The 27,154-nt window shown below is 41.5% G+C and overlaps 1 protein-coding gene across 1 annotated transcript in view; it reads right to left on the reverse strand.

Moving 5' to 3' along the window:
- NKAIN3 (sodium/potassium transporting ATPase interacting 3) overlaps positions 1-27,154 on the reverse strand; it is a 266,817-nt gene that overhangs the window by 28,104 nt on the left and 211,559 nt on the right. Inside the window, exon 5 of the mRNA XM_067711709.1 lies at positions 3,107-3,167. Within this exon, the coding sequence (XP_067567810.1) occupies positions 3,107-3,167 (61 nt within the window). The remainder of the gene's footprint in view (positions 1-3,106; positions 3,168-27,154) is intronic.

Below are 27,154 nucleotides of genomic sequence, written 5' to 3' on the forward strand. Positions count from 1 at the left end.
AAAGCTCTGAGCTGATCTCCCTGTGCTATGCGGCTGCTTCCCACTAGCTATCTATTTTACGTTTGGTAGTGTATATATGTCCATGCCACCCTCTCATTTTGTCCCAGCTTACCCTTCCCCCTCCCCGTGTCCTCAAGTCCGATCTCTATGTTGACATGTTTTTACGATTACATGTTCCAAATATCCTGATCTCACAAAAGCGTTCACAGAGACTGATAGATTTTAAAAAAGGAAATAAATGAAACATATATAAATAGGCTTTTTCATTAGAATGAATGATGAAAAGTATTGACCCTACCTAGCAGTACTCTTGCTTTTGTGAGCTTTTCATTTCATTGTCTTTGACCTGAAATCACAGTCTTTATAGGAAATGGCTAAAGAGGCTGAAAGGTAACTAAGAAGATGGGTGGCTGGAAATAAATGTTTCCTCAAGCATTTATTACCCTTCAGAAATGTCCATCAGCTGAAATGTTACGCCCATAGAACCACTTAAGCAGTGCAGAGGAGAGAAGCGGGTAGTTATTAATTTTTAAGGCTGGTGGACAGCTTTCAGTCCAAGAAAGGCTTAACTTTGCATTTTGAATAAGGCAGAGATTTTCATTAGTTAGAATAGAAATCGAAATGATAAATGATATATTGTCTGCCAAAATACTGTGACATTACATTATCTACTTGCAGTTACCTTTCAGAAGAAGCTTTCCAGAAGCATACTTAGATAAATTGGAAGGCTACCAGTATTATTTTCTTATTTTATGTTTAAAGTCTGGAAACACAATTCAAAGGACACGTCTTCTCGACTGGGGGTTGGTAAGGGCAGTTCATTGTTGCACCCGAAACCTAAGTGTTGGCACAAATTGTACTAGAGTATGAGATCATTGCAATTGGTTTCAGACATTTCTTTTTGCTCACATCTGCCTTCTGAAGACTCTAGGACAATTTAATTAAAATTGCACTTTGATTCCTACTGCTTTCAATAAAACTATGAAATTACCCTCACTTGAGAACTCTCAGACTAAAAGGTTTGTGATCGCTTTCTACTGTTGACTTGCTCCCCGCCGATTATCATGTCAGGTTGGTCTACGGCATGTTTACTTTGTTTTGAGCACCCCAAACCCTTTTGGCTCTAAGTATTATTTGAATTGATGGTAACAATTTATACTTTATACTTTATACTACTTTATACAGATGTCTCTTGGTAACTTAATGTAGGGCCCTAATAACAAACAGTACAATTAAACCATGAATAGAATAGGCTGCTAGCAGGTGCTTCAATGCTGGTTTGATGGGCATTAAAATAGCTGATTCAGAGGTTTCTATAGAGAAACTTAAACTAGTTAAAGACTCTAAAATCACTAAAACTACGATATCTGCCAGGAGGAATCTGATCCATGTACAATGACATTATTTCTCTCAAAAAGGCTGCTAGAAGGTCAAAAATCTTTTACCCAATTTAGATGAGCCTTTTATTTTGCATGACATTTTGCATTTCCAAGTTTTGCTTGAAATCACAAGCTTCAAGGAAAAGCCCTTTATATATTTATTCTGCTAGATAAAAGAAGATTATTGATTAATCTACCTGTCCTCACACAATAAGGTGGGGACGAAGCATTAGAATCATTTGAGAACCTCTACTCAGTTCGGTGAGGAGAAGAAACAGGATCATTTTGGTACCTACTCAAAAGTATTTTATAAGGTATTCAGCTGGGATTTATCAATCAGTGTATCATTTGGGGGGAAGTATTTATTCAGCACCAATTCCAATAATTTTTTTAAGCTTTCAATTCCAGTTGAAATTGTCCTTGCTCAACCGGTTGTTTTTTGGCTGTCAGGCTGTCTTAGCTGTGAGTTGGAAGCATGTTGCTGATTTTCTGTACACTAACTTTGTCAAATTGTGGAACTACTAATGGAACACCTGAAAAGGTACTTTTTGAAGTTGACCTCATAGTCAAAAGTATTGTCATTACAACAGCACTTTCGAAATGTCAGAAACTTTCTAGCTCATCTAGCATTAAAAAACAAAACAAAACAAAACAAAGCCCCAAGCAAGCACAAAAGAGATGATGTGGTACGTTTGCGTGTTTTCACTGCCTAATGAGTTTAATCTCAAGGTCTAATATCTCTTCCGGTTGGTTAAATAAATCCTCATTGTTAACTGGATTCCAGTTCATACACGATGCACTGTACCTATTTGGTGGCAAGCACTCATCAGACCCTTTTGGAGTTGTGTTCTAGGAAGAAGTTGTAATGGCTAGCTAGACACTTATCCTCATTTTTGTTAAGAGTCAACTTTGCAACCCAGAGAGTATCTGCAGCGGTATAACCAAATCCCTGGGATGGTTGGGTATGATTTGTTTATCTAATAATCTATTATTATTTTTAAATTAAATTTTTCTTCGGTATTACATGAACCCATAATGGAGTGGTGCCAAGGCGTGCCTTAGACATTAGCAGGCACCCCATAAATGCCACTCGTTACCCTGCATTGCTAAATCTCTACCCACATAACTTGGGGTAATATGTCTTGTCTTGTCTTTTCTTTTCTTTTTTTTTAGTGTTCTGCTAAGATGTGACCACTTAGCTTTTTATCATTCCATTAATTCTTTTTCAGCATCTCTCTCTCTCTTTTTTTAACATCTTGCATTGAAGGTTGTCATTGTTCGTTTTCTCAGAGTATTTTATGTAGTTTATGCATGTGTTGTTCTTGGTAGACTGTGTTATTGTACTGATGTTATCGCTATTAGTCAGATTTCAAAATTCTGTAGCCAGCATACTTACAATTAGTGGTGGATAAAACAACCCCAGTTTTCTACTCAGAGAAACGTTTAGGTCTCTGATGAAAAGTTACTAAAATGAAACAACAGCCATCTATCTGTAGGTGTCCCTGTCTCTGAGCATCCTCCCACATGACTTGCATTGAGAGTTTCAATACTTAGCGCCATCTTGTGTGTGTGCAGTATAGTTGGTAAATGTTTGATTGTAACTCTACTATGCTGATTTTAATCATTTAAAATTCCAAATATAAAAGATTTCACGGTCCTGTAATGATTAGTTTTGGAAGCTATATCTCAGATAAAATAAACCCACAGGTAGGTAGAATAATACTTACAGGTGTCCTCTTCTTCCACGAAAATACTGATCACATAACAGGCATACACAAAACCAACCAACTGCAAAGGAGAAAAAAATATCTTAAAAATCTAGGACAGATGTCCGTAATTAAAAAGCCTAGGTAACCAATAGATAAAGAATACACAGTATTATCGTCTATGAATTTGTAGTAGAAAAAAATCTTAAATGCTATTTCAATGTTTTAAAATAATAGCCGTGATTTTAAAGAACCTTTTCATTTCTACTTAGGTTTAATGGCTTTCTAAAGTAGGACACAGAACTGGGGAAAAACTGCAGATATTTCACTTAGACTTTGATTTGGGATTTACAGTTCTTACATTGCAAAATCACCACAGATTATTCAGAACATGTTTCTAAGTTTTGACTATTTGTAGAGCACTTTGTAGCAACTCTCATTATTACTACAACTATTTTAATGTTTAATTACCACAAAGGGAATCAAAATATGTTCATTGTAAATTAAATACCAATCATTTACTTAATTGCGGAAAATGCTCTGAGCATGTAAATTCTATTTGAATACGAAATTGTTTTGTTAATTATCCACTGCCAGCCACCAACACCACATATATTGTTCTTCTTACTTGACTGTTCCCCCTTTGTTTCTGCATCCCCTCCCTTCCCTAATTAGTAACTATTTGAACCTGTCCTTTGGCACGCAGGGAATGTTTAAGAGACTGAAACCTTTTTCCTACTAAGAAACAGGGATACAAAAAGGCTTTTGTACCCTAGGGGGCCTCACAGGGTCCTGCTTGGTTTCAAGGGCAGGGATGTGTATGTGCGCCCATAGTCCGGGGTAAGGCCTTCTGAAGAGAGCTGGCTGTGCAGTTCGGGAGCAGGACCCTACCCAAGAGAACAATATTCCTTTGCGTTCTTCTGCGGCCACATCATACAGGGAGGCTCCTGTTGCCTCATGGGATATTGCTAGTACTTTAGTAACACATGAAGTCCTAGCGTGCAGTCCTGGTGAGGCTACCAGAGTCAAGCCACATGTTAGATATTGTTAAAGGCTGGTTTTTCTTAGGTTTTTAGAAAATAGATAGACAGATAGAAAGAAATAGGAGTAACATTTTCTCCTTATGCTCCCATGGATTGTCTTGTTCATTCCTTTTAATACATGGGTTCTACTTTGGATTCCTTTATGTACCTCATTAGATGAATATGACCTACTATGGAGAATTGACTTTGAAGATGACCCTTTTGCTTAAAGAGCAGTGCAATGAGTTCAGCTGACATGAGTCCTAGTGACAGAAGCAGGCAGATCACATATCTTTTGAACCCTAAAGAGCTAGACCAAGGGATGGCCAAACAAATTAAGAGTTTCTTTGTATGCAGTGTGACTAGGATGGCGGATACTTTGGGTCTCTTCTACTCACTTTGCAGGGAGAAGGGTAGTAGAAGAATGGATGGATCATGTTACAGTAGAAAAATGTCTGAACTAGTTCTGTTACTTTTGTTACACACCAACATTTAGATACTGCATTGTTTATCTTGGACGTTGCTTATTGACTAGTTAGGCCACAGGTGCTTGACAGCTTACGCAGTTCAATAATTTTTCCCCTACAGCAAACTCAGCTAAGTTAGATCTCACAAATCATTATTTTTCCATCTAAGTAGGTGAAAGATAAGCAAACTGTTTTGATTGAGTGCTGTAGAACTTTCCTAGTATAAAGCCAAGGCCTTCATGATAGCTCAATACTACGATGAATATTATTTTTCTACTTTCCTAATAGACTATACATCTCTACAAAAAAATCTGTTTACACCTTTATGCTGATTTGAAGTAGAATAATTATTTTGTCTTCATTGATACCTTTTGAGATGACAATGATGTCTAAAGTGTATATTAGCATATTATTAGCCTCTTTGACAGGGAACATATGTTGGTGTCTTCCAACATTAGCTCATTCCATTTGATATGCTGGGTCCATTGGCATTTACTGGTTGGTTCATTGGCATTTACTGGAAGAAAGGCCAGAGGACTGATGAGAAGGGTCCTTGAGAGCAAACTTGGTGAACTCAATGCTAAAACACTCTTTTCATACACCAATATGTAGAGTTAATTTGATGGGATTGAAAAAAATCCCATCCTGATAGAGAGATTTTAACTTGAAAATGAAGTCTACCCCACCCTTCTCTGGTTTGCCTTCCAAGAGACCTGGAAAGCAGTAACTGCTAATGACTGTTCCATAAATTGCTTCGTTACATATTTATACATTTAAAGGAACAAATCGAAGCAACCTCTAGGGACTCTTTTTAATACAAAATAAAAATTTATTTTTTTGCAGAAAACTTTTTAATGATTCTAATACAAGTTTCCTTCCAGGCTAAACAAAAAGGGGTTGACCAGATGGCTAATACTGAAGAACAAATGCAAGTTATTTAGTCTTGTTTCCATCATTTGAGTAAGTGCAGTTGAAATTTAGGGAGCGGTTTGGGGTCAGGATGAGACATTGAGCAAGTTAGAAGGACTGCATAAGAAGATGATTATAGATGTACTTTTATAAAGGCAAAAGGAGCAAACTCAACTGAATAATTTTTCAAAAAAATATTTATCGGGTTTCCCTGGTGGTGCAGTGGTTGAGAGTCTGCCTGCCGATGCAGGGGACATGGGTTCGTGCCCTGGTCCAGGAAGATCCCACATGCCGCGGAGCGGCTGGGCCCGTGAGCCATGGCCGCTGAGCCTGCGCGTCCGGAGCCTGTGCTCCGCAACGGGAGAGGCCACAGCAGTGAGAGGCCCGCGTACCGCAAAAAAAAAAAAAAAGTTTTTACTTAAGTTTTATTTATTTTGTATTTCTTCCCTGTGTTTTAGAACCACGGATTATTTTAAAATTACTGGGTTAACTGTGTTTCTGAAAAGATTGTCTATATACTGAAGATAATTCATCGATAGATTTATTTCTCTTTTTCCAAATGAGTCTTTTTTTTTTTTTTAAATTTATTTATTTATGGCTGCGTTGGGTCTTCATTGTGGCGCGTGGGCTTTTCTCTAGTTGTGGTGAGCTGGGGCCACCCTTCGTTGCAGTTTGTGGGCTTCTCATTGCGGTGGCTTCTCTTGTTGCAGAGCACGGGCTTTAGGCACATGGGCCTCAGTAGCTGTGGCTCGTGGGCTACAGAGTGCAGGCTCAGTAGTTGTGGCTCATGGGCCTAGTTGCTCTGCGGCATGTGGGATCCTCCCGAACCAGGGCTCGAACCCGTGTCCCCCGCATTGGCAGGCAGATTCTCAGCCACTGCGCCAACAGGGAAGCCCCCAAATGAGCCTTCTGACAAATAGAAAGTAAGATCAGCCTCTTAGTTGTAGTGATACCACACTATCCTTCCCTATTCAGTGAATTATTTTTTATTAATGAAATGTGAGAACACCCAGTTTTTAAAGAACAGAGCAATGCACAGCAACAGAAAATTTGTCATATCCAATTGTTTACTAATGGATCTTAATAATATCTTGAGAGATGTAAAGAAAGGAATTTTGGCTAAGTAATTGAAATACGCAATACCATTAACCGGAAACAATAAGATAAAGACATGCCGTATTAGAAATATTAGATCATCGTCCAGGCCTTCAAACAGAATTTGTCAGACATAATCTCAATATTAATAACAAATGAATTAATTAAAATATATCCTTTTACTTTTGCTTTATTGACTGGCATACTAATAAAATATTTATTCCCCAAATTACTTTTGCTATCATGATTAACCAAATGACTGTTTAATTAATAATGTTATTCTCATGAGAACATGTCTAGACATCATGTTAATCACTTATCTGTAGAAGCTGACTGTTGTATAGTTCTTGGTTTCCCAGAACATGAGTTGAAATAGTCCCTGTGGCTTTCTGCTTATCTCCAAGAAATGGAATAAAATGCATTCTTGCCAATAGTGAAGACACATAAGATAAATAATATCAGGATAATAATCCTGATTATTTCTGCTTTAAATAAAGTTTTGAGTCATTCGCTTTAAAGACACCTCTTTTCTCTTCCATTAAAAACATCCATCTCTATAGTTGTAACAGTTGAATGATTTTCTCCTCCATATTGTAAATTCTGACTGCGTAAATTCAACCTTTTTCAATATATTAAATGGATGTAAATGGCATAAGACTAGATTCCAACACCATTTTTTTTTTTTTTTTTTTGGTACGCGGGCCTCTCACTGTTGTGGCCTCTCCCGTTGAGGAACACAGGCTCCGGACGCGCAGGCTCAGCGGCCATGGCTCCCGGGCCCAGTCGCTCCGCGGCATGTGGGATCTTCCCGGACCGGGGCACGAACCCGTGTCCCCTGCATCGGCAGGCGGACTCTCAACCACTGTGCCACCATGGAAACCCGAGTTACTTTTTTTTTAATTGGAGTATAATTGCTTTACAATGTGTTTCTGCTGTACAATGAAGTGAATTAGCTATATGTATACATATAGCCCCTCCCTCTTAGGCCTCCCCCTCCCCCAATCCCACCTATATAAAGCATTCGTCTAAGTAAAAAAAAAAAGACAAACAATAGAAAAATGAGCAAAGAACGTAAATATCTAAGCTATACAGAAAGAAAGAAAACTAATAAACTGTGGAATGATGTCATACATCAGTCATAAATTAAATGCACATTAAGAGTACAAGAAAACTATGTTATGACCAAATTTGCAACATTTTTTTTTTTTGTGGGTGTGTATTAGCAAAGGTGGTCAGATAGATATTCTCATATACTACGTTTGGAAGAAAAAGTTGGTAAAAAGCATTATACTCTTTCACCCAGTAATTTTACCTCTAAAAACCCATCACAGAAATATTTAAAGAATCTCTATAGTGATTTTTTTTTTTTTTTTAGTTACTTTTCTAGCAAGAGGGAGCAAGCCTACTCTTTGTCAGGGGTGGGATGGGGGAGAAGTTACCTCATCCCTTAGGGATGCTAGCTGAAAACACAACCCTGAGAAATGGTTCAGGCAAAGAGTGATGGTAAATTTGGAGGTCATCAGTGTATTTATAGATAGTATTTAAAGCCATGTGACTGGATTAGATCACTAAGGAAGTGAGTGAAGGGAGAGAAGAGATCCAGGGATGAAGCCCTGGAACATATTACATTTTGGGGTTGGAGAGAAGTTAACTCACCAGCAAGAGACAGAAAAGGACTGACCCAAGGGATACAGAGATACAAGAAAGCCAGGGCTATTGGGGGCATCCAAGGCCTCTGATAGGTCAAGGACAACCAGCACTGTGTTACTGAGCGCTGGGCTGGGTAAAGTGGAGGAAATGGGAGACCCTGATGGAAGTGGTTTTGATGGAGGGTGGGGCAAAAATCTGATCAGAGTGGGTTCAGGAGGAAATAGGATGTCAACGATTATTTCAAGGAGTTTTGCCTAAAAGGAGAGTAGAGAAAGGGACAGCAGCTGGAGAAAGATGGGAGGTCGATGGGGATTTTCGTTTTTGTTTTGAAAAGTGGGCATTACTACAACATTTGTTTTCTGATGGGGATAAACTCTTTTTTAAATCATAATTCACAAGTTGGGGTCATGGAGAACAAAGAATCTCTCGCCTGTCCAAGCACACACGCACTTGTTATCTGTCTCCAAGCCCTCTATAATCCTGCTTCAACCTGGCTTCCGAGGCTTATCCCCGACTCTTCTTCTCTGCCATAGCCTGTGCTCCAACTCCCTACACATTCCCCATTCTTTGCGTGCCCGCCAACCCCTAACCCGTTCTCATCTCTCTGCTTGCCCAAACCCGCTCATCCTCTAAGTCCTGATGTTAATGTCACTTTCTTTGATCTCTCCAGTGGATTCGCCTCTAAGTCTGAACTGTCTCAGCACTTTGTTCTTATATCTCCAATGGCGGTTCCCAGCATTGCTTTGTATCATAGCTATGTGTGCACTTCCCAGTAGACCCTTGAAGGCAGGAACCATCGGAGAGAGCTGGTAGCATGGCCACATCCTCTGAGAGTCCTGACGTGGTCCCTTCAGGAAGAGGATCTGCTCCTTCCCTTACTTTGGCCTCATGTACCACGGTGGAGGCACGTTTCACATGATTATACAATCTGTTTGCATGTCTGTCTCCACCACCAGGCTCTGGAGAGAACTTTTTGTCAACTCAACTTTGCATTTCGGACACATTGCCTGGTACAAAGACGGTACTCATTAAATGTTTATGAATGAATAAATGATGAGAAGCGCTGTATTGCAAAGCAAAGTGGGGGCAGGGAAACCAGTATGGCTGAAATAAGGTGGGTGAATTCCAGCGTGTTAGCAACGCTGAAATTCCCACAGGGTTCCCGGGTCACTCAGCCAACGTAAAAGCCGGCTCTGCTCACCACAGCAGTAGCTTTCGTCTTGATAAGTTCCATAGATTTTTGCTGTTTTGCTTTGATACCATCTGGGTCATGCAATAAACACGAGAACAAGCCAATGACTGTACCATGTTAGACAGATGGATGTATCGTAAACATGTAGAAAGAAAAGGGATTTTAGGGATCTTGGTCTATTTCCACTTATGAATTAACTATTGGTTGATTTTACATGAAACCAAACATTTGAAGTACATTAAAAGTAGCTACAGGCATTCCTGAATACATGCTGCTTCCTTCCCTGGGGAGAGGAGAAATAAGATGATGGAATAAGAATTTTCTAGCCACTTTTCTGAAGTGATGAGTGGTTTTCATAAGGAATGCTCCAACCCTCACTGCAAGTCTGAATGCAGCCTGCCCTCTTGTCATGTCAGGATGACAGACGACAGAATGTCCAGGCACATGACACATGGTTACTAACTTGGGAACCTTCTGACTCCCTCTTTTAGAAGGGGTGTGGGCTCAGCTTTGTGCAATGGCTCACCCTCTGTATTGGATGGGACAGCAGGCATATCCTTCCTTCCTAGGGAGATATTTAAGATCCCACATGCCGCGGAGCGGCTGGGCCCGTGAGCCATGGCCGCTGAGCCTGCGCGTCCGGAGCCTGTGCTCCGCAACGGGAGAGGCCACAACAGTGAGAGGCCCGCGTACCGCAAAAAAACCAAAACCAAAGCAAAACAAAAAAACTCTGAGACTGAAGAAAGGCTGCAGGTGGACAGTCTCATCGCACAGAGCTGTGTGGACACGTTTCTTTCTCTGTGGCTTCCAGGAGGGCTTCTTCGTGCAACTGTCACCCATGTCCATCTGTTTTCTTCTGTGTGCCCAGCAGAACAAAGTCTGGGAACTTAGGATCCTCAGGGGAGAAGGTCCCCGGAGGGACTGGCTTCTTATTATTATGACTCTAGAGACAGTATCCTCGGAATCCTAGTAATTCCTAACCTATTTGTTTTTTAATCAAACTGCTCATACTTACCCTTCAGGAATCCAGAATGTGTTATGTCTGTTTATGGAAGTGTCCTAGGCCAAGTGAAGCCTGAAATGATCTGAAGACATTTGCTTCACTCTCCTAAGAGTCCCACTGGCACCCTGGGCTCCAAATGAATCAATGAATATGGAAATAAGTTGTTTTCTCTACGATGACCATAAAAATATACACTGGCAACAACATCACATTACTTTGGGCTTTGGGGAGTTACTGTCCTTATGTGTATGAGAAGCACTTGTGTAGACAGTCAAAATGGAAAACAAATGGTTTGCTGGCTTCCACCAAGGAAGATAAGCTTTTCAATGACACGCTTTTATGATGCAGACACTCTGCACAAGCCAGCTCAGCAATCTACAGAGGACACACGAGTTACTCTGACTTGCAAAAAGCTTTGTTCTCAGTGCGTTTCTGGTGTCAGGTCATTGAGGAATAAGAGCATTGTTCAAACAGGACAAACAGACAGTCAAGCCTATTTAGGTAATTCACATCTGGGACCTTTCTAAGTGTCCACGGCCAAGCTTGATGATTCTTCAGTGGCACCATGTAAATAGTTTGGTAGGGTCATAGTACCTGAGTGTTACGAGGTAATGTGAAGAAAAATGTTTCTATTAAGGAAAATGTCTTCTAGTTTTTACCCATTTTACAATCTTAAACATAAAGCTAAAAGTCAACTTGTAAATGTGTGAGATGCACATAAATGTAGCTTGGAGCTAAAGAGTTGCTCTTGTGATGGTGTCGGAATGTGGTGGGTAGGGTCTTGGGTGAGCATATATGGGGACTTACTCCAGGTCACATCGAGCTCTGCCCCCTCCATACCTGACCCTCTACATGGAGTCAGGTCCAGGGAACTGGAGTAAAAGCTGGGCTTGGGCAGAAGCCCACTCAGACCCACCTCAACTTGTCTGTTCCATCTTCTGTCCCTCTTTCCATCTTGAGCTGTTGACTTCACTCTCTGGCAACTCAGACCTCTAGTTCTGATGACTCATTTTGAATCTGTTCTTTGGCTTACTAGAGCATGTTGACTCTTCTTGTGCCTCTCAGGGTCAAGGGTGGGCACCCTCAGTGTCTCAGGAGGGACATTCCTGCCAATACGCTCTCAAATCCAGCTTGCCACTGGACCACACAACCCGACAGTGGGACGTCCATCTCCAAATCTTACGTATTGAGAACGGAGATCCCCAGAGCACTCACTGAAAGGCAGTGGATGGCAGACTGGCCGTGCTCTGAGCCCCATTTTAGGTAGCCAGGCACTGCCCCAGGGCAGACAGATCTGTGTGTCTGTCTACTGCCACCCACTTCCCACTGAGGAGCTGGCTCAGTCAGCAAGGGAGTCGTTGAGAGGATATTAACAAATGGCAATGTCTGGAGCCCTGTCAATTGTGGACACTGCTCCCGCCATCCAGGGACAGTCATGCAACCTCCGTAGACTTCTCAGCCCCTGGCTGCAGATGGAGTTCTATGTGGATATATAGACTTTACAGATCTTAGGAGAACCCAAGAGAAAAACAGGCATTCCTCTGCTTGGACGATCTGTGGAATTTAAGGGGAGACATTTTGCAAAATGGAAGTCTACTTGTCCGTAATCAAGTGGGGTTTTCACAGGTTTCTTAATTTGTTTGAGGGATGTATTTGAAAGTCCCACCTAGTGACGTGTGGCAGGAGCTGTGATCCGCTTGGCTGTATTAGTACATGGAGTCAATTCCACCTAATTCCCTTCTTGAACAGAGACCGAATGAGACTGTGGTCTAGTTCTGAGAAGGCCCCAGGGTGTCCTTTGTGAGCAACTGGCTGCAGGACCAGTGCACCAGCCTTTGTAACCAATGAACCTTTGAGGGGAGCAGAGGCACAGCCTAGGATCTGCCCGGACTTCACTGTTCTGCAGCAGATCACCCATCCTCCATTCAGGGCCAAGGCGGGGGAGGATCCCATGTCATGGACCGCCTGACCTCTCCCGATGGTCTCTGTGATGAGTACTGCCACCTCGCCTGTGTGCTGTTCCTGTACCCTCCTTGGTTCTGAGCCTCTGTATCTCTTTTCTCACGACTTCTAGAACAACTTCAGGGTCCCCGGGACCAATGGTCTTCTTTGGAGGCATTCAGGGAGTTCCATTTAGCGCTTGAGGAATCCACAAGTGGCAACTCTTGCTTCTGGCGTTCCTCCAGTGTATCCGGTTCTCAGGATGGGTTTCAGCCTTGCTCCTGGAATCCAGTGCTTATCTTACAGTTAATGGTTATGCTGGTTGAGAGCCCAGCTTTGTGGTTGGAGAGATCTCAGTTCAAATACTGCCTTTGCCACTACTATCTGAGCAACCTTTGGCAAGGTATTTGACCTCTCTGAGCCTCAGTTTCCTCATATATAAAATGGGGAAAATGATCGTATTAAATACTTCATTGATTATTGTGAGGGTTACTGAGCTAGTGGATGTTTAGTGCTTAGCACAGGGCTTAGCAAGACACTATGGGTCCATTGATTCATTAAGCCCTTATATCTTTAAGACCTAAGTTCTATCATCATCTTCATTCTATGAAGGAGAAAACTGAGGCACAGAGGTTAATCAATTTGTCCCCAAACCACTTAGGTAGGAAGTTACACTCTGACTCTGTAGCCCATGATGCTGACCTCTCCCCTTACTGCTGCTATATATACAGCTCTCCTACAATCCAAAGCTGCATTTACTTGGCAAAGCAGTTACAAGCTCCTTTATACTATAATCGCAAGATTTTTCTTTTTAAAAAATTAATTAATTTATTTTTGGCTGTGTTGGGTCTTCGTTGCTGTGTGGGGGCTTTCTCTAGTTGCAGTGAGCGGGGGCTACTCTTTGTTGTGGTGCGCGGGCTTCTCATTGCGGTGGCTTCTCTTGTTGCGGAGCACGGGTTCTAGGGCGCGCGGGCTTCAGTAGCTGCAGTGCGCGGGCTCTAGAGTGCAGGCTCAGTAGTTGTGGCTCGCAGGCTCTAGAGCGCAGGCTCAGTAGTTGTGGCGCATGGGCTTAGTTGCCCCCAGCATGTGGGAGGGATCTTCCCGGACGAGGGATCGAACCTGTGTCCCCTGCATTGGCAGGCAGATTCTTAGCCACTGCGCCACCAGGGAAGTCCCAAGATTTTTTTCATAGTAATCTTACATGGGATTAAGTACTATCCAGGTGTTCACGCACCCCACTGCTCACCACATGCTCTGTTCTTTTAAAATGATGATTTAAGCTTTCCAAAGCATTTTAAAAGCCTGAGAAGTATAAGATTTGAGTCAAAAGCATAAAACAGTTCCAAGATGCTTGTGTCTAATAATCTGGAGTTTTTAGACTTTACTTTTAGTTTTACTAGATACTTTTCCAATACAATGAGCAACAGTCATCATTATTCCTTATAATATGTTGAAATCATTAGAAAGGAGGCGGTTTTCACTAATGTTATCCATTTTCTTATTGCCCAAACTAAGAGCTTTTTCCTAAGATGAAATGGCTTTGGAATGATCCCAGAACTAGAAGGCTGTGATATTTCCTTTCAAATTCTAGTGTCTGTCAGGGTCCAGGCAAATTCATTATCATTGGAGTTTAATTGGTTGCTAAATGTTTTGTTGGAATTCAGGTGCACCATGTATTCAGATCCAAGCACAGTCTAGCAGTCATTACTGAAAATGCAACAAGGTTAATTCACTATGATCTACTCTTAGAGAGTCTGTGTTGACCTCTAGGAGTTCTATCATTTTTGTTCCTAAGAGTCCTCAAATAATGTGTTTAAGAATCTATTCCATTGTAGATGGTGGAAGGATGGAGTTTTCTTTATAATTTGTGAAATTCATCTTTCAAGGAATGAGACAGTTGCCCAGGTCCAAGAAGGAAAACTTAACCACCCAAGCAGCAATCTTGGTTCTTTACCTTTGATAAAAGTGAGTTGCATGATTTATGGAAGCTGGGGACGAGCTCTGGGTTGTATGAGCCACACTAAAGCTGTTGCAATCCAAATATCTCATACAGAGCCACGTGCTACCAGTGGGGCCAGTGGGATTCTCATAGGAGCAGCTGTTCCCGTGGTGCCAAAGCTGGCTCTCGGCAACCTTTGTTGTCCCCAGTTGGCATTTTCAAGGTAGATATCTCAGGCCCAATTGTCAACGTCCATCAAAATGCAGAATGTTTACATGTAACCGCATTCCAGAAAGGGAATTTGGGAGTTGGAGTGTTAATCAAAAAGGATATTTGGGTTGGGTAAGAGGGGTCGGACTGAAAGAAAAGTAGTTCTAAAACTGTTTTTTCAACTAATTTTTTTGGATTAAAATATTTTACTTCAAGAACCAGTGAAATTTCTAGATGCTTTAAACTGTACCCACAAAAATCCTAAGTAAAAAATAGGCGATATTTTTTGTAGCTGTGGGTGAAAATAAATGGTACCTCTGCTTCTATTTCAGGTGTTTAAAAATGAGAATAGTTGACATAGCTCTGACTCTTGGTTTCTTGTTCCAGTTGTCGGACTGAAACTGTTTTGCTGTATGGGCATCCCAGGAGAAAGGCATTAAGGGTTGGTTCAGTGGTAGTTAAAGCTGGTCTCCCTACTCTGCCCTGAGAAGTAGAAATTGTGTGGGAAGAAGCTTTGGTGTCACATAAACTCAGCGGGAGAGAATAGTGTTCAATGAGCTTTAAAAATATGGCATCTTAAAAGGGTTCTCGAGGTATCTCCCTCAGCATCACTGACAAAAAGTATATGTTCCCTACCAGGTTTGATAGCTTTCTACTTTTCCACATGATGGGAGCTGAGCTGCGAGAATGATCTTATTCCCTGTAGAGAATTCTAGAGAATATCTGAATGGGCATATATTACACAGCTATTTCTAGGTGATAATCTGATACTTCAAGACAGATGATATCTCCTTATATTTTATGGTGCATGTTTCTATTTCATTAGAAGAAGAGACCTATGTAACCATTTGTGGTGACATTTGAGTATTTACTAGGTACTTAGTTCTCCAGAATTTAACTTTCACAGCGTATTTGTAAGGTGAGTAGTAGTATCTTTTTTTTGTGGATGAGGAAATGAAGGATCAGAATAACTAGTTTCAGTTTACATAGCTAGTTAGTAGTGGAATCAGGAATCAAGTGTATGTCATTAGTCTACAAAGTCCACATATCTGACATAGTTTAGAATGTCTCCATATTCACTGGGCAAGACCTGAGACAGTGAAGACTTGGGTTTCATTAGAGCTTCTCCACTGAGAAGGCACCGTGCGTGGAAAGTGGCTCATGCTGCCCTCCCAACAGCCCTAGGCTCCCCAACCATTCTTGCTCATTGATGGACCAAACCAAGCCCGAGCCTGTATCACTTCTTCTCCTCCTTTCTTTGCTCCTCCTCTTGGGTCACAAAGTAGAGCAGAACTATAGTGCTCATGCCTTATAAATATAACAAATGAACTGGGACTTCCCTGGTGGCTCAGTGATTGAGAATCTGCCTGCCAGTGCAGGGGACACGGGTTCGATCCCTGGTCCTGGAAGATCCCAAATGCTGTGGAGCAACTAAGCCCGTGTGCCACAACTACTGAGCCTGCGCTCTAGAGCCCGTGAGCCACAACTACTGAGCCCGTGCACCACAACTACTGAGCCTGTGCTCTAGAGCCCGTGCTCCTCAGCAAGAGAAGCCACCGCGATGAGAAGCCCGCACACCGTGCATCACAACGAAGAGTAGCCCCTGCTCGCCACAACTAGAGAAAGCAGGTGCGCAGCAGCGAAGACCCAATACAACCAAAAAAAAAAAGAACAAATGAATTTTAACTTCCTCAGTTTCAACTGTGGCTTCATCTTCCTCCTCAAGCTTACTCCCAGCCTCAGCCTGGACCTCAGCTTCATTTCCAGAACCTGGCAAATTCTGCATTAATGTCTTGCTCATGATCTTCAGGAATTCCTCTATATAGCATCAAATCCTGACAGCTGTGAGATCCCTCTGAGCCCATCTTGGCAAATCAGTTTATCTTTTCATTTACAGTTTCCCATCTATTCAAATGAGGAGAATACATTAATAGATTGTTCCCATAGACTTTTCCTACAATAAACATCTTTTTTTTTTTTTTTGCGGTACGTGGGCCTCTCACTGTTGTGGCCTCTCCCGTTGCAGAGCACAGGCTCCGGACGCACAGGCTCAGCGGCCATGGCTCACGGGCCCAGCCGCTCCGTGACATGTGGGATCTTCCCGGACCGGGGCACGAACCCGCGTCCCCTGCATCGGCAGGCGGACTCTCAACCACTGCGCCACCAGGGAAGCCCTACAATAAACATTTTTGATCCCATGGAAGTCCCGAATCCAACTCAACACAATCCTTATTATTGCTTATTACTTTGTTGAGTGTAAGACTATTAAAGTGAACCGATCAATATATACGCAGACACACCTTACTGTATTTTCTTTCTCCATGCATTCCTTCATTCTTTCTTAACGCATCTGAGGGTAAGGAGTCTTTCCTTTTTAAAGGATCACTCCCGTCTCTCTAATGTTTTTTCTTATCTTGATTTTTCAAAGATTTTTCTTTTGCTCTTTTGAGACATTGTCTCCAATATCTCCTTTTCATAGACTCTTTTCCTTCTGCCTTCAAAAATGTTTAGTTCTCCCTTATCTTACAAAAATGTCACTTGATTCTCTCACGTCTCACAGCTTCTTCCTTCTACGCATGAACGTCTGAAATGAATGTTGTTATTAGCTGCCTGCTTTCCTCTGCTTTTCATTCCTTCCTTAATTCACTGCCATTTGGCTTCTGGCCCTACTTTTCTGCTGAGATTGCTCTTGTAAAGGTTAGCAGTGTACACTTTTTCAAATCTAATGGCCTTTTTATCCATCAGAATTCACACAGAATCAGAGTCGACATGAAGCTCCAACTGGACTGTGAATATCAGATTCTGCCAGGCCTCCCCATCTCTATCCCACCTGCCTCTGGACTTCAGCGGCCCCAGCGCCTAGAAGCAATGCTTGCTGTGCTGACAGTGGACCGAAAGGCTAGGTCAATGGTGGGGCTTAGCAATGAATTCCTTTCTGACAGCAGCAGCATGGTCCTATGTGGGTGTGATGTTGAATGGCCCTTGTGTCAAAGGGGACAAGCTGGGACAATCCAGGCTTGGCACAAACTTAGGGTAGGAAAAATCTGCCTGGGATCTGGGGGAGGAAGGACTGGCTCCAAACAAACTTCAGGAGAGAGTCAGAGTCAGCTGGGATCCTGGCTCTAGTCCCTAGCGGAGGTTGTCCCGATTCAAGAGAGGAAAGAGAGCCAGGATCCAGCTTCGGGGTAGTGATACATTCGCCGAGCTCTTGGTTTTAAGGATGGAAAACAAGTGCAGTGCATTTGAGGAGAGTGAAGGAGACTGGAAGCAAAGGCAGCTTCAGATGAAAGGAGATACAGAAACCAGGGACAGAGGCAGCTAGGGTTGAAAGCCACCTTCCTTCCAGTTGAGGAGAGGGAAGCGTGGGGATTCGAGGAAAGAATCCAGCCCAAGAAATTAGGGCAAAATAACCAAGCATGCTGGCTGATGGCACAGTTAGGAATAGATCAGGAAGGACATGAGTTCCTCTGCATCCATGGCTTCTCTTTCTGCAGTTTCAGTTACCCTCAGTCAACTGTAGTCTGAAAATACTACATGGAAAATTCCAGAAATAAACAATCCATAAGTTTTCAGTTGCTCCCTGTTTTGAGTGGCGTGGTGGAATCTCATGCCATCCCACTTTGACCCGCCCGGGACGTGAATCACCCCTTGTTCAGCATGTCCTGCCAGTTAGTCATTTAGCAGCTGACTTGGTTATCAGAGGACCAGTGTTTGTGTTAAAGTAATCCTTATTCTACTTAGTAATGGCCCCCAAATGCACGAGTAGTGATGTTGGCAGTTTGGATATGCCAAAGACAAGTGGTGAGGTGCTTCCTTTAAGTGAAAAGGTGAAAGTTCTTGACTTAAGGAAAGAAAAAAAAGCCATATGCTGAGGTTGCTAAGATCCATTGTAAGAACAAATTGGTGAAATTGTGAAGAAGGAGGAAGGAATTCGTGCTAGTTTCACTGTTGTGCCTCAAACTGCAAAGTTATGGCCACAGTGAGTGATAAGTGCTTAGTTACGATGGAAAAGGCATTACATTTGTACAATAAGGTACTTTGAGAGAGAAACAGGGAGAGGGAGGCTAATTCACACAAATTTTATTACAATATATTGTTATAAATGTTCTACCTTATTATTGCTGTTGCTAATCTCTTACTGTGCCTAATTTATAAATTAATTATCATAGGTATGTATGTATAGGAAAAAACATAGTACTATACATAAAGGCTTTGGTCTATCTGTGGTTTCAGGCATCCACTAGGGGTCTTGGAATTTATCCCCCGAGGATAAGGGGGGACTACTGTATACAGCCTGATGCTCACACTGGCCCTGGTTACTCATTGAAGGCTATGGAATTACTTCCAGACCCTAACAGTGAGTTGGGAGAGGGCTCCTAATATATTACTAGGCTTGCATCTCACTAAGCTGGGACTTTACAAGGGCTGAGGGCATGCACTGCCTCTCAAACTCAAATGACCATACATATTACCGGGGATCTTGTTAATCTGCAAATTCCAGTTTAGTTGATTTGAGGCGGGGCCTGAGATCCTGCATTTCTAGCAAGCTCCCAGGTGGTATTGCTGTTGCTGGTCTATAGGCAGCTCTTTGAACAGCAAGGAGGGCAGGAAGCAACTGTTGTTATGAGCATTTGGGGTAGGACAGAGCCTGTCATTGAAAGAAATCAGCCCCTGATTTCGTCCTTTGGTTTTGGTCCTACTGAAATCTAACCAATGTGGCCGATAGAGTCAAAGCAATCTGAGTACGGATAGCGTGCCACCGTTTAAAAAAATTGGGGGGAGGGAATGCACATGGGTATTCCCTTGTATGCTGTAGTGGGTTGCTAGTTGCCTATTCAATACGCATTGTTCCTTTGTTCTTTATTATTAGAATCCCTAAGTTTGGGAGTGGCAAAGCGCCTGGCTTAAAATCTACCTCCTCTGACAAGGCTAGTCAACTAGATGTGAGCTTTCCAAAAGCTCTTTGAAGGGAGCTGACTGCCGGGAGGCACGCCCTTTTGTTATTCCCTCCTCTTGGCTGGAATGTTGACGTGATAGATTTCACTCTAGCCACCATATTGTGATCACGAGGTGATTTTCAGGAAGAAAACTGAATGATCTGAAATCAGAATGATGAGGAAGGAAATATTAAAAGAGTTTGATTCTCTGGTGACCGTGGAGCCACTACTGTAGGCCTGCTGTGCTTGCATCCACATCCCTCTCAGATGAGAGTCAAGCACGTCTCTATCTTCTACATAACTAATACTCGGGCTTTCTTTTATACGCAGCTAAATTCAATTATAGGCTGGTATTATATGTACGGAATATTTCTGGAAGCTTATCCACAGAATTGATATCAGCTGTTGCCACTGGAGAGGGGAACTGATCCACCCTGGTTTAAGGGCTGGGAGGAAAATTTAAATTTTACAGTATTCCCTTGTGTCCTTTTTAGAGTTTTCATTCTTAGATAATAACAACAACTAACAACTGCAAATAAAAGGGGGAAGGGGAGGGTGGGACGAACTGGGAGATGAGGATGGACATATCTACACGACCATGCGTAAAATAGACAGCTAGTGGGAAGCAGCTATAAAGCACAGGAAGCTCAGCTCAGTGCTCTGTGATGACCTAGATGGGTGGGATGGGGGGGTGGGGAGTGTGGGAGGGAGGTCCAAGAGGGAGGGGATATATGCATACATAGAGCTGATTCACTTCATTGTACAGCAGAAACTGACACAACACTGTAAAGCACTTCTACTCCAATACAAAAAATAAACAAACCATAACAACAAAACACAAACAAAAAAAGCAAACAAGTGAAACAGAAACAACAGTAATGTGAGAAACGAATTCTGTGAGTGTTCACGAAAAACATATTTCGAATTTCAGTCTCTGTTTTCACATCCTTTGAGTGATATTTTCTTTTCATTAAAGATGAAAGTGGACCCAGCTGCATTATATGGATTTAATCAGATATTTGTACATGAATGGAAGTTAGCATGCATAACTGACTTTCAACCCAACTCATTTTCTGACTTGCCTTCCGCAGAATTTCACATCAGGATTGCTATCCAAATAATTAAAGCTCCAGCATTTCTCTCACTGAAATCAGATCTCCAAGAGTTTGAATTCATATTTGTGATTGATAACAAGTGAATAAATGGCTAAGGAAGAAATCTGTTTTAAAGTATGTGTCTTTGTTGGGTATTGACACAATTTAATCCATCTAATGCAGTGTTGGATTTTCCTTGGCAATGCCATCTTGTGGCAAATATCTTAGAGGCACAAATCTTTAAGTATGATCAAAACGCAATTAATCAAGATCATTCAAGAATCTTCTGCTTACACAGACACCTCCACTTGCCTTCCAAGGCTCTGTTCTACTACAAAGTCAATCTTCTCTCTTCTGGTTAGGGAAAATTTCTCCTCTTTTACCCAAACGTTCCATACTTTCTCATCATTCCAACCCGTTGATCATGGACATTTCCAGTGTCTGGGTGGCTGCCTCCTTTTTAAACCTTTCCCCGTTGTATATGTCTTTATGTATACACGTACACACACACACACACACACACACACACACACACACACACATTTAGGAAGTAACTCATCAGTAAATGTCACAGCTCTCCCTGACTTCCCCAGGCCACACTGAATCACTAGAGGAAACATCTACTCAATATTCTGTAATAACCTATATGGGAAAAGAATCCAAAAAAGGATATATAAATATATATATCTATAACTGATTCACTTTGCAGTACACCTGAAACTAACACAATGTTGTAAATCAACTCTACTCCAATAAAAATAAAAAAAACAAAACAACAGGCCAGCCCTGCTGGGAGGGGAACCTTGTCTTCAGTCCACAGATATGTTCATGTGTTATTTTCTTAAAATGTTAAGATGGTTGTCAAAAATAAAATATTATTTTGGAAGATGTCACAAAACATTTCAAATATCTAGTTTTCCTTAAAAGAATTGGACCTGTAGTTCTGCGTGTCACCAGTCTGCTCAAACTGAACAGCTGCTGCTCTTTCAAACTGAGCAGTCTCAGATTTTCCAGAGTATCCCCACACCCTATTGACTGACCTCTGAGCCGTTTGAGTCTTTCCTCTTATCTTGTGATCCTTAAAAGGGGGACATGAAAGCTCGAGTGGGGAGGGGACCTGAGCCAGTGGATCCGAGCACAAAATTCTATGCAAACATTTGCAAGTATCTGCATTTGTCTGGAGAGAGTCCACTGCCTCAAGCACACTTAGAACTATGTCCTGCTTGTACGAGAGCCCAGCACTGATTGCTTCTGCGTGAAATAATTACACAAGTTATTTTCTTCTTATTAAGCCAACTGTTTACACTAACGTGTATTTTAAAAGTGGAATGGAGTCTATTAAGTATTAGAAGTCCCCCCTTTATTTTGTATGTCAGGTAACTGACCTACAAAGCTACTTATCACTGCCTAACACATCTTATTACCTTTTCTTTACCATTTTATGCTTGTATGTCTCAACTTTCCAAATTAATGACAGACTCCTGGAGGGAGCGGTATCATCTACTATTTATTTCTGGAAGCTAACAGAAGACCATATATATATCAATAAATAAGTACCTAAATATTTTTTTTACCAAAAGAACTGGGGTTTTGACATGAGAGAATCTTCTCCTCCTAACCTTTAAGATCTCCTTCCTTTACATTTGAATTTATGGTCACTTGCATTAGAATGGCACACCTGGCTTTGTATATTTGTATCTATGTTCTCAAGCATATAATTTGAGCATTTCACCAGGGGGCTAATAACTGCGGCCTGGAAAGTGTGAAGATAAATCTTATTCACAAGTCATTAGATCGAGACATTTTCTCACATCAGTTAGTATGGCGATAGGTTTTAAAAGGTCTGCCTGCTTCCCCCCATGGAGCTAATGTGAAGTGAAGTTAATCAAAGACAAGAAAGGAAGCATATTTGGAAGGAGATTTTGCAGACGTCATTTGAAATGTTAACCTTTCTATGTAAGGCTGTGACTATGAAATACTTTTATCTTGAGTACCGTACTGCTTCCTTCCTTTTTTCTGTTGTTTTTTTTTTTTAATTCTGAAAGGTTTTACCTTACATGATACCTAGAGATGTCTCTTCTCAGAAAAGGAATTAAATGACTGTGTAACAAAGAACTACTAAAATATATTTTATATATATATTATATATGTAATATATATATTATATAATATATATAAATTTATATATTATATATTATATATATAATATATATATTATATATTTTATAAAAATAAAAATTATATTTAATTTTAATAATAAAATATTTAATATATTTAATTAAAATATATTTAATGAGTTTAATGGATAAAAGTCACCTATGGAATCTGTTGTAACCTTTACCTCACACATATTCACCAGCCCCAGTCTTGTTATTTTTGCTTTTGCTACAATTTTGATCCTGTGAATGGAAGGATTTTGAGCCTGTTTCCACTTACTGATCGATTCTCAAAGAATTTTCAGCCCGGACTTTCCTGACATCCTTTCTCTGCTATTTCATTCAATAAATAATATCGATGTGTGTCAAGATGGAGAGAGGAAGGGAGAGGGAAGGAAGAAGAGGAGGGAGAGGGAAGGAAGAAGAGGAGGAAGAGGAAGGAGGCTGGGAAGAGTGGGGTGTAGAGAAAGAGAGGGAGGGAGGGAGAGAGGGATGTGCATTAAGATGGAAACCATGTCAGAGGGCTTTGCTAGGAATTTTTTTGCATTTTAGGAAAAGCAAAGTCACCATGCAAACCGGCCAAATAAGGATGAAATTTTGTCTCTGCTTAAAAAAAATAAATAGGAAGAGTATTTCAATAGTTAACAGTGACATCAAACTGGCTCTATTTGTCCCCCCACTTCCCCCTCTCTGCTCGTTGGCTTCCAGAAGGGTCCAGCGACACCGTGTTCTTCCACGCCGCTCCCTAGTCCCAGATGTCTCGTTGGCATTAAAGAGAAAAATCACAGCCCTCTGGTGGTCTTCAAAGGATAAAATATTAAAGAGATAAAGCCATCTAATGATCTTAAAGGGCTTATAAAGGTTGCAAAATGGCACATTACCTGGCCGTGGGGAAGTGCTTTATCTAGTGATGACGGAGGTGACATGATCCAGACTGAACACTCCAAAACGGTGACCCGCGCTTCCCTTCTGGGTGAGCAGGCCAGCCCTGCTGGGAGGGGAACCTCAAGTCCAGTCTCCCTAGTTGGTGAGCGTGCAAGCACATACATGCTGAGAGCATGGACACCCGAAGGGCTCTCCAGTTAGAAGAGAAGAAAACTCAACTGACGAGTTGGAATGATAACTGTTTATGCTTGAATACATTTCCGAACTGGTGGCTTCTTCTATACTGTTGTTCAGGGGCACAGGCAGAAATTAAACACTCTACTTGTGGGCAGAAAAACGACCTTCCAATAAATTGGAAAATAGCTCATGGAACATACATAAGTTGTAAGGAAGAAGTGGTCTGAGTAGCAGGATTCCACTCGCATCCTGGGTGTGGGCAGTGGGCTTGAGTGAGGAAACTATCTACAGGACATATCCTTTCATCGTTGTGCAAATTAACTAACAAAAGGAAAATCAGAGACAGAGAGCTATCGATGCTCATTTGCTAGAGATCTGTTTGTTGGTCGGTATTCTTATTTGCTGTCAGAGCTTAAACATGTTTCAATAATTCCCTTTGAAGGGCAGTGTTTTTAAAAGTTTAGTAATGTTGGCCTACTATCTTTCTAAGGGGGCTTATTAAAATATTTTAATCTGCTTCAGATCAACGGATTCAAGAAGGATAATGTGGGTTCCAACAGGTAGAACTGTCAGCTAAGCTGAAGATCTATTTATGTTTAAAATAAATTATTCTTACAGCCGCCGAAACATACCACACTTTAATTGGGAAGGTGAATATATAGTCCATATTGATATATGTTTTCAGCTAAAATCTTATTGATGGAAACAAAATTATTTTAGTTTTCATTATGCCATTCCGTTGTGGTTTCCCAAGATGAAACTAGAAATAGTAATGATGCATTTTTCTCCTTTCAAACCCAAACCTGATTAAAAGTCACCCCACACTCATACCAGTGCCAGACCTTTGCTCCCCAAACGCTCCCCTCTGAATCCTGGTCACTGCTCAAGGCCGATCCCAAGTGGTTTGCCATGAAAGCTTCCTGACTCTACCTTGGACTTCCCTGAAATTTCAAATCATGCCTATTCTGAGTCTCCAAGAATTCTGGTACCAATTCCAATGTCTGGGTTTTCCCCCATGCCACTACGCAATTCTCCAACATCAGCTGGGTGTCCTACAATTCAACTCAGTTATAACATATCTACATGGGGACACCATCAAATCCCACAGGTTAAGTAAGGGCGCAGTCCCACAAGGCTGCCCCTCTTCCCCACCCCGGTCAGATGCCAATCACAAGTCCAGGTCATTAGTTGTGCTCTGACCAACTAGCTATACATTGGAGGTTCCAATGACCCCTCTCTTTGGGTTTGATTAATTTGCTAGAGCTGCTCACAGAATTCAGAGAAACACCTTACTTACCAGACCATCTGTTTATTATAAATGGATATAACTCAGCTATAGCCAGATGGAAAAGACGCATATGGTAAGGTATGGGGAAAGGGCATGGAACTTCCATACTTTCTTCAAGTGTGCCACTCTCCCCAAATCACGACGTGTTCAAAAACCTGGAAGCTTTCTGAATCCCATCCTTTTGGGGTTTTTGGACGCTTCATTACATAGACATGATTGATTAAATCATTGGCTATTGGTGATTGATTCGAGCTCCAGCCCCTCTCCCCACCCTGGAGGTCTGGGCGTGGGGAGGGGTTGAAATTCTAATTCTAATTACATGGTTGCTTCTCTTGGCAACCAACCCATCCTTGGCTGCAGTCCAAAGCTCACCTCGTAACATAATAAAAGACACTTTTATCACTCATCACTTTGGAAATTCCAAGCGTTTCAGGAGCTCTGTCAAAAAAGGGGAAGACCAAATATATATTTCTTATTAATCACAGTATCACAGTCTCAAATGGCATACCACTTTATTTGCTCTGCTTAATTTCCAAGAACCAGAACAAATTCCCCCTTTTTTCTTGGGTACTTTTTAAACCATTAAAAAAGGTATTTGTACAAAAGTGCATATCAGAGCTCAATAATGGCTAGATTTTATCAGTAGGAAGTGATGGCTCTCTCCTAGATAGAACCGTAAGATTTACTATTTGCATCCCTAATTTATCACCTTCATATACTGCCTTATCTTGGTGTCTTTTGAAGGACCTCTTTTTTTTTTTCTTTTGGCCGTGCTGCGTGGCTTGTGGGATCTTAGTTTCCCGACCAGGGATGGAACCCACAACCCCGGTGCTGGAAGTGGGGAGTCTTTTTTTTTTACATCTTTATTGGGGTACAATTGCTTTACAATGGTGTGTTAGCCTCTGCCCTACAACAACGTGAATCAGCCACACATACACACACATTTCCACATCTCTTCCCTCCCACAGCGTCTCCCTCCCTCCCCCCCTCCCTATCCCACCCCTCCAGGCAGTCACAAAGCACCGAGCTGATCTCCCTGTGCTATGTGGCTGCTTCACACTAGCTATCTACCTTACGTTTGGTAGTGTATATATGTCCATGCCTCTCTCTCACTTCGTCCCAGTTTACCCTTCCCCCTCCCCATATCCTCAAGTCCTTTCTCTAGTAGGTCTGTGTCTTTATTGCTGTCTTACCCCTAGGTTCTTCATGACATTTTTTTTTCTTAAATTCCATATATGTGTTAGCATATGTATTTGTCTTTCTCTTTCTGACTTACTTCACTCTGTATGACAGACTCTAGGTCTATCCACCTCATTACAAATAGCTCAATTTTGTTTCTTTTTATGGCTGAGTAATATTCCATTGTATATATGTGCCACATCTTCTTTATCCATTCATCTGATGATGGACACTTAGGTTGTTTCCATCTCTGGGCTATTGTGAATAGAGCTGCAATGAACATTTTGGTACATGACTCTTTTTGAATTATGGTTTTCTCAGGGTATATGCCCAATAGTGGGATTGCTGGGTCATATGGTAGTTCTATTTGTAGTTTTTTAAGGAACCTCCATACTGTTCTCCATAGTGGCTGTACCAATTCACATTCCCACCAGCAGTGCAAGAGTGTTCCCTTTTCTCCACACCCTCTCCAGCATTTATTGTTTCTAGATTTTTTGATGATGGCCATTCTGACTGGTGTGAGATGATATCTCATTGTAGTTTTGATTTGCACTTCTCTAATGATTAATGATGTTGAGCATTCTTTCATGTGTTTGTTGGCAGACTGTATATCTTCTTTGGAGAAATGTCTGTTTAGGTCTTCTGCCCATTTTTGGATTGGGTTGTTTGTTTTTTGGTTATTGAGCTGCATGAGCTGCTTGTAAATTTTGGAAATTAATCCTTTGTCAGCTGCTTCATTTGCAAATATTTTCTCCCATCCTGAGGGTTGTCTTTTCATCTTGTTAATGGTTTCCTTTGCTGTGCAAAAGCTTTGAAGTTTCATTAGGTCCCATTTGTTTATTTTTGTTTTTATTTCCATTTCTCTAGGAGGTGGGTCAAAAAGGATCTTGCTGTGATTTATGTCATAGAGTGTTCTGCCTATGTT

The sequence above is a fragment of the Pseudorca crassidens genome, chromosome 17 (genome assembly GCF_039906515.1).
Source record: "Pseudorca crassidens isolate mPseCra1 chromosome 17, mPseCra1.hap1, whole genome shotgun sequence".
Lineage (NCBI taxonomy): Eukaryota > Metazoa > Chordata > Mammalia > Artiodactyla > Delphinidae > Pseudorca > Pseudorca crassidens.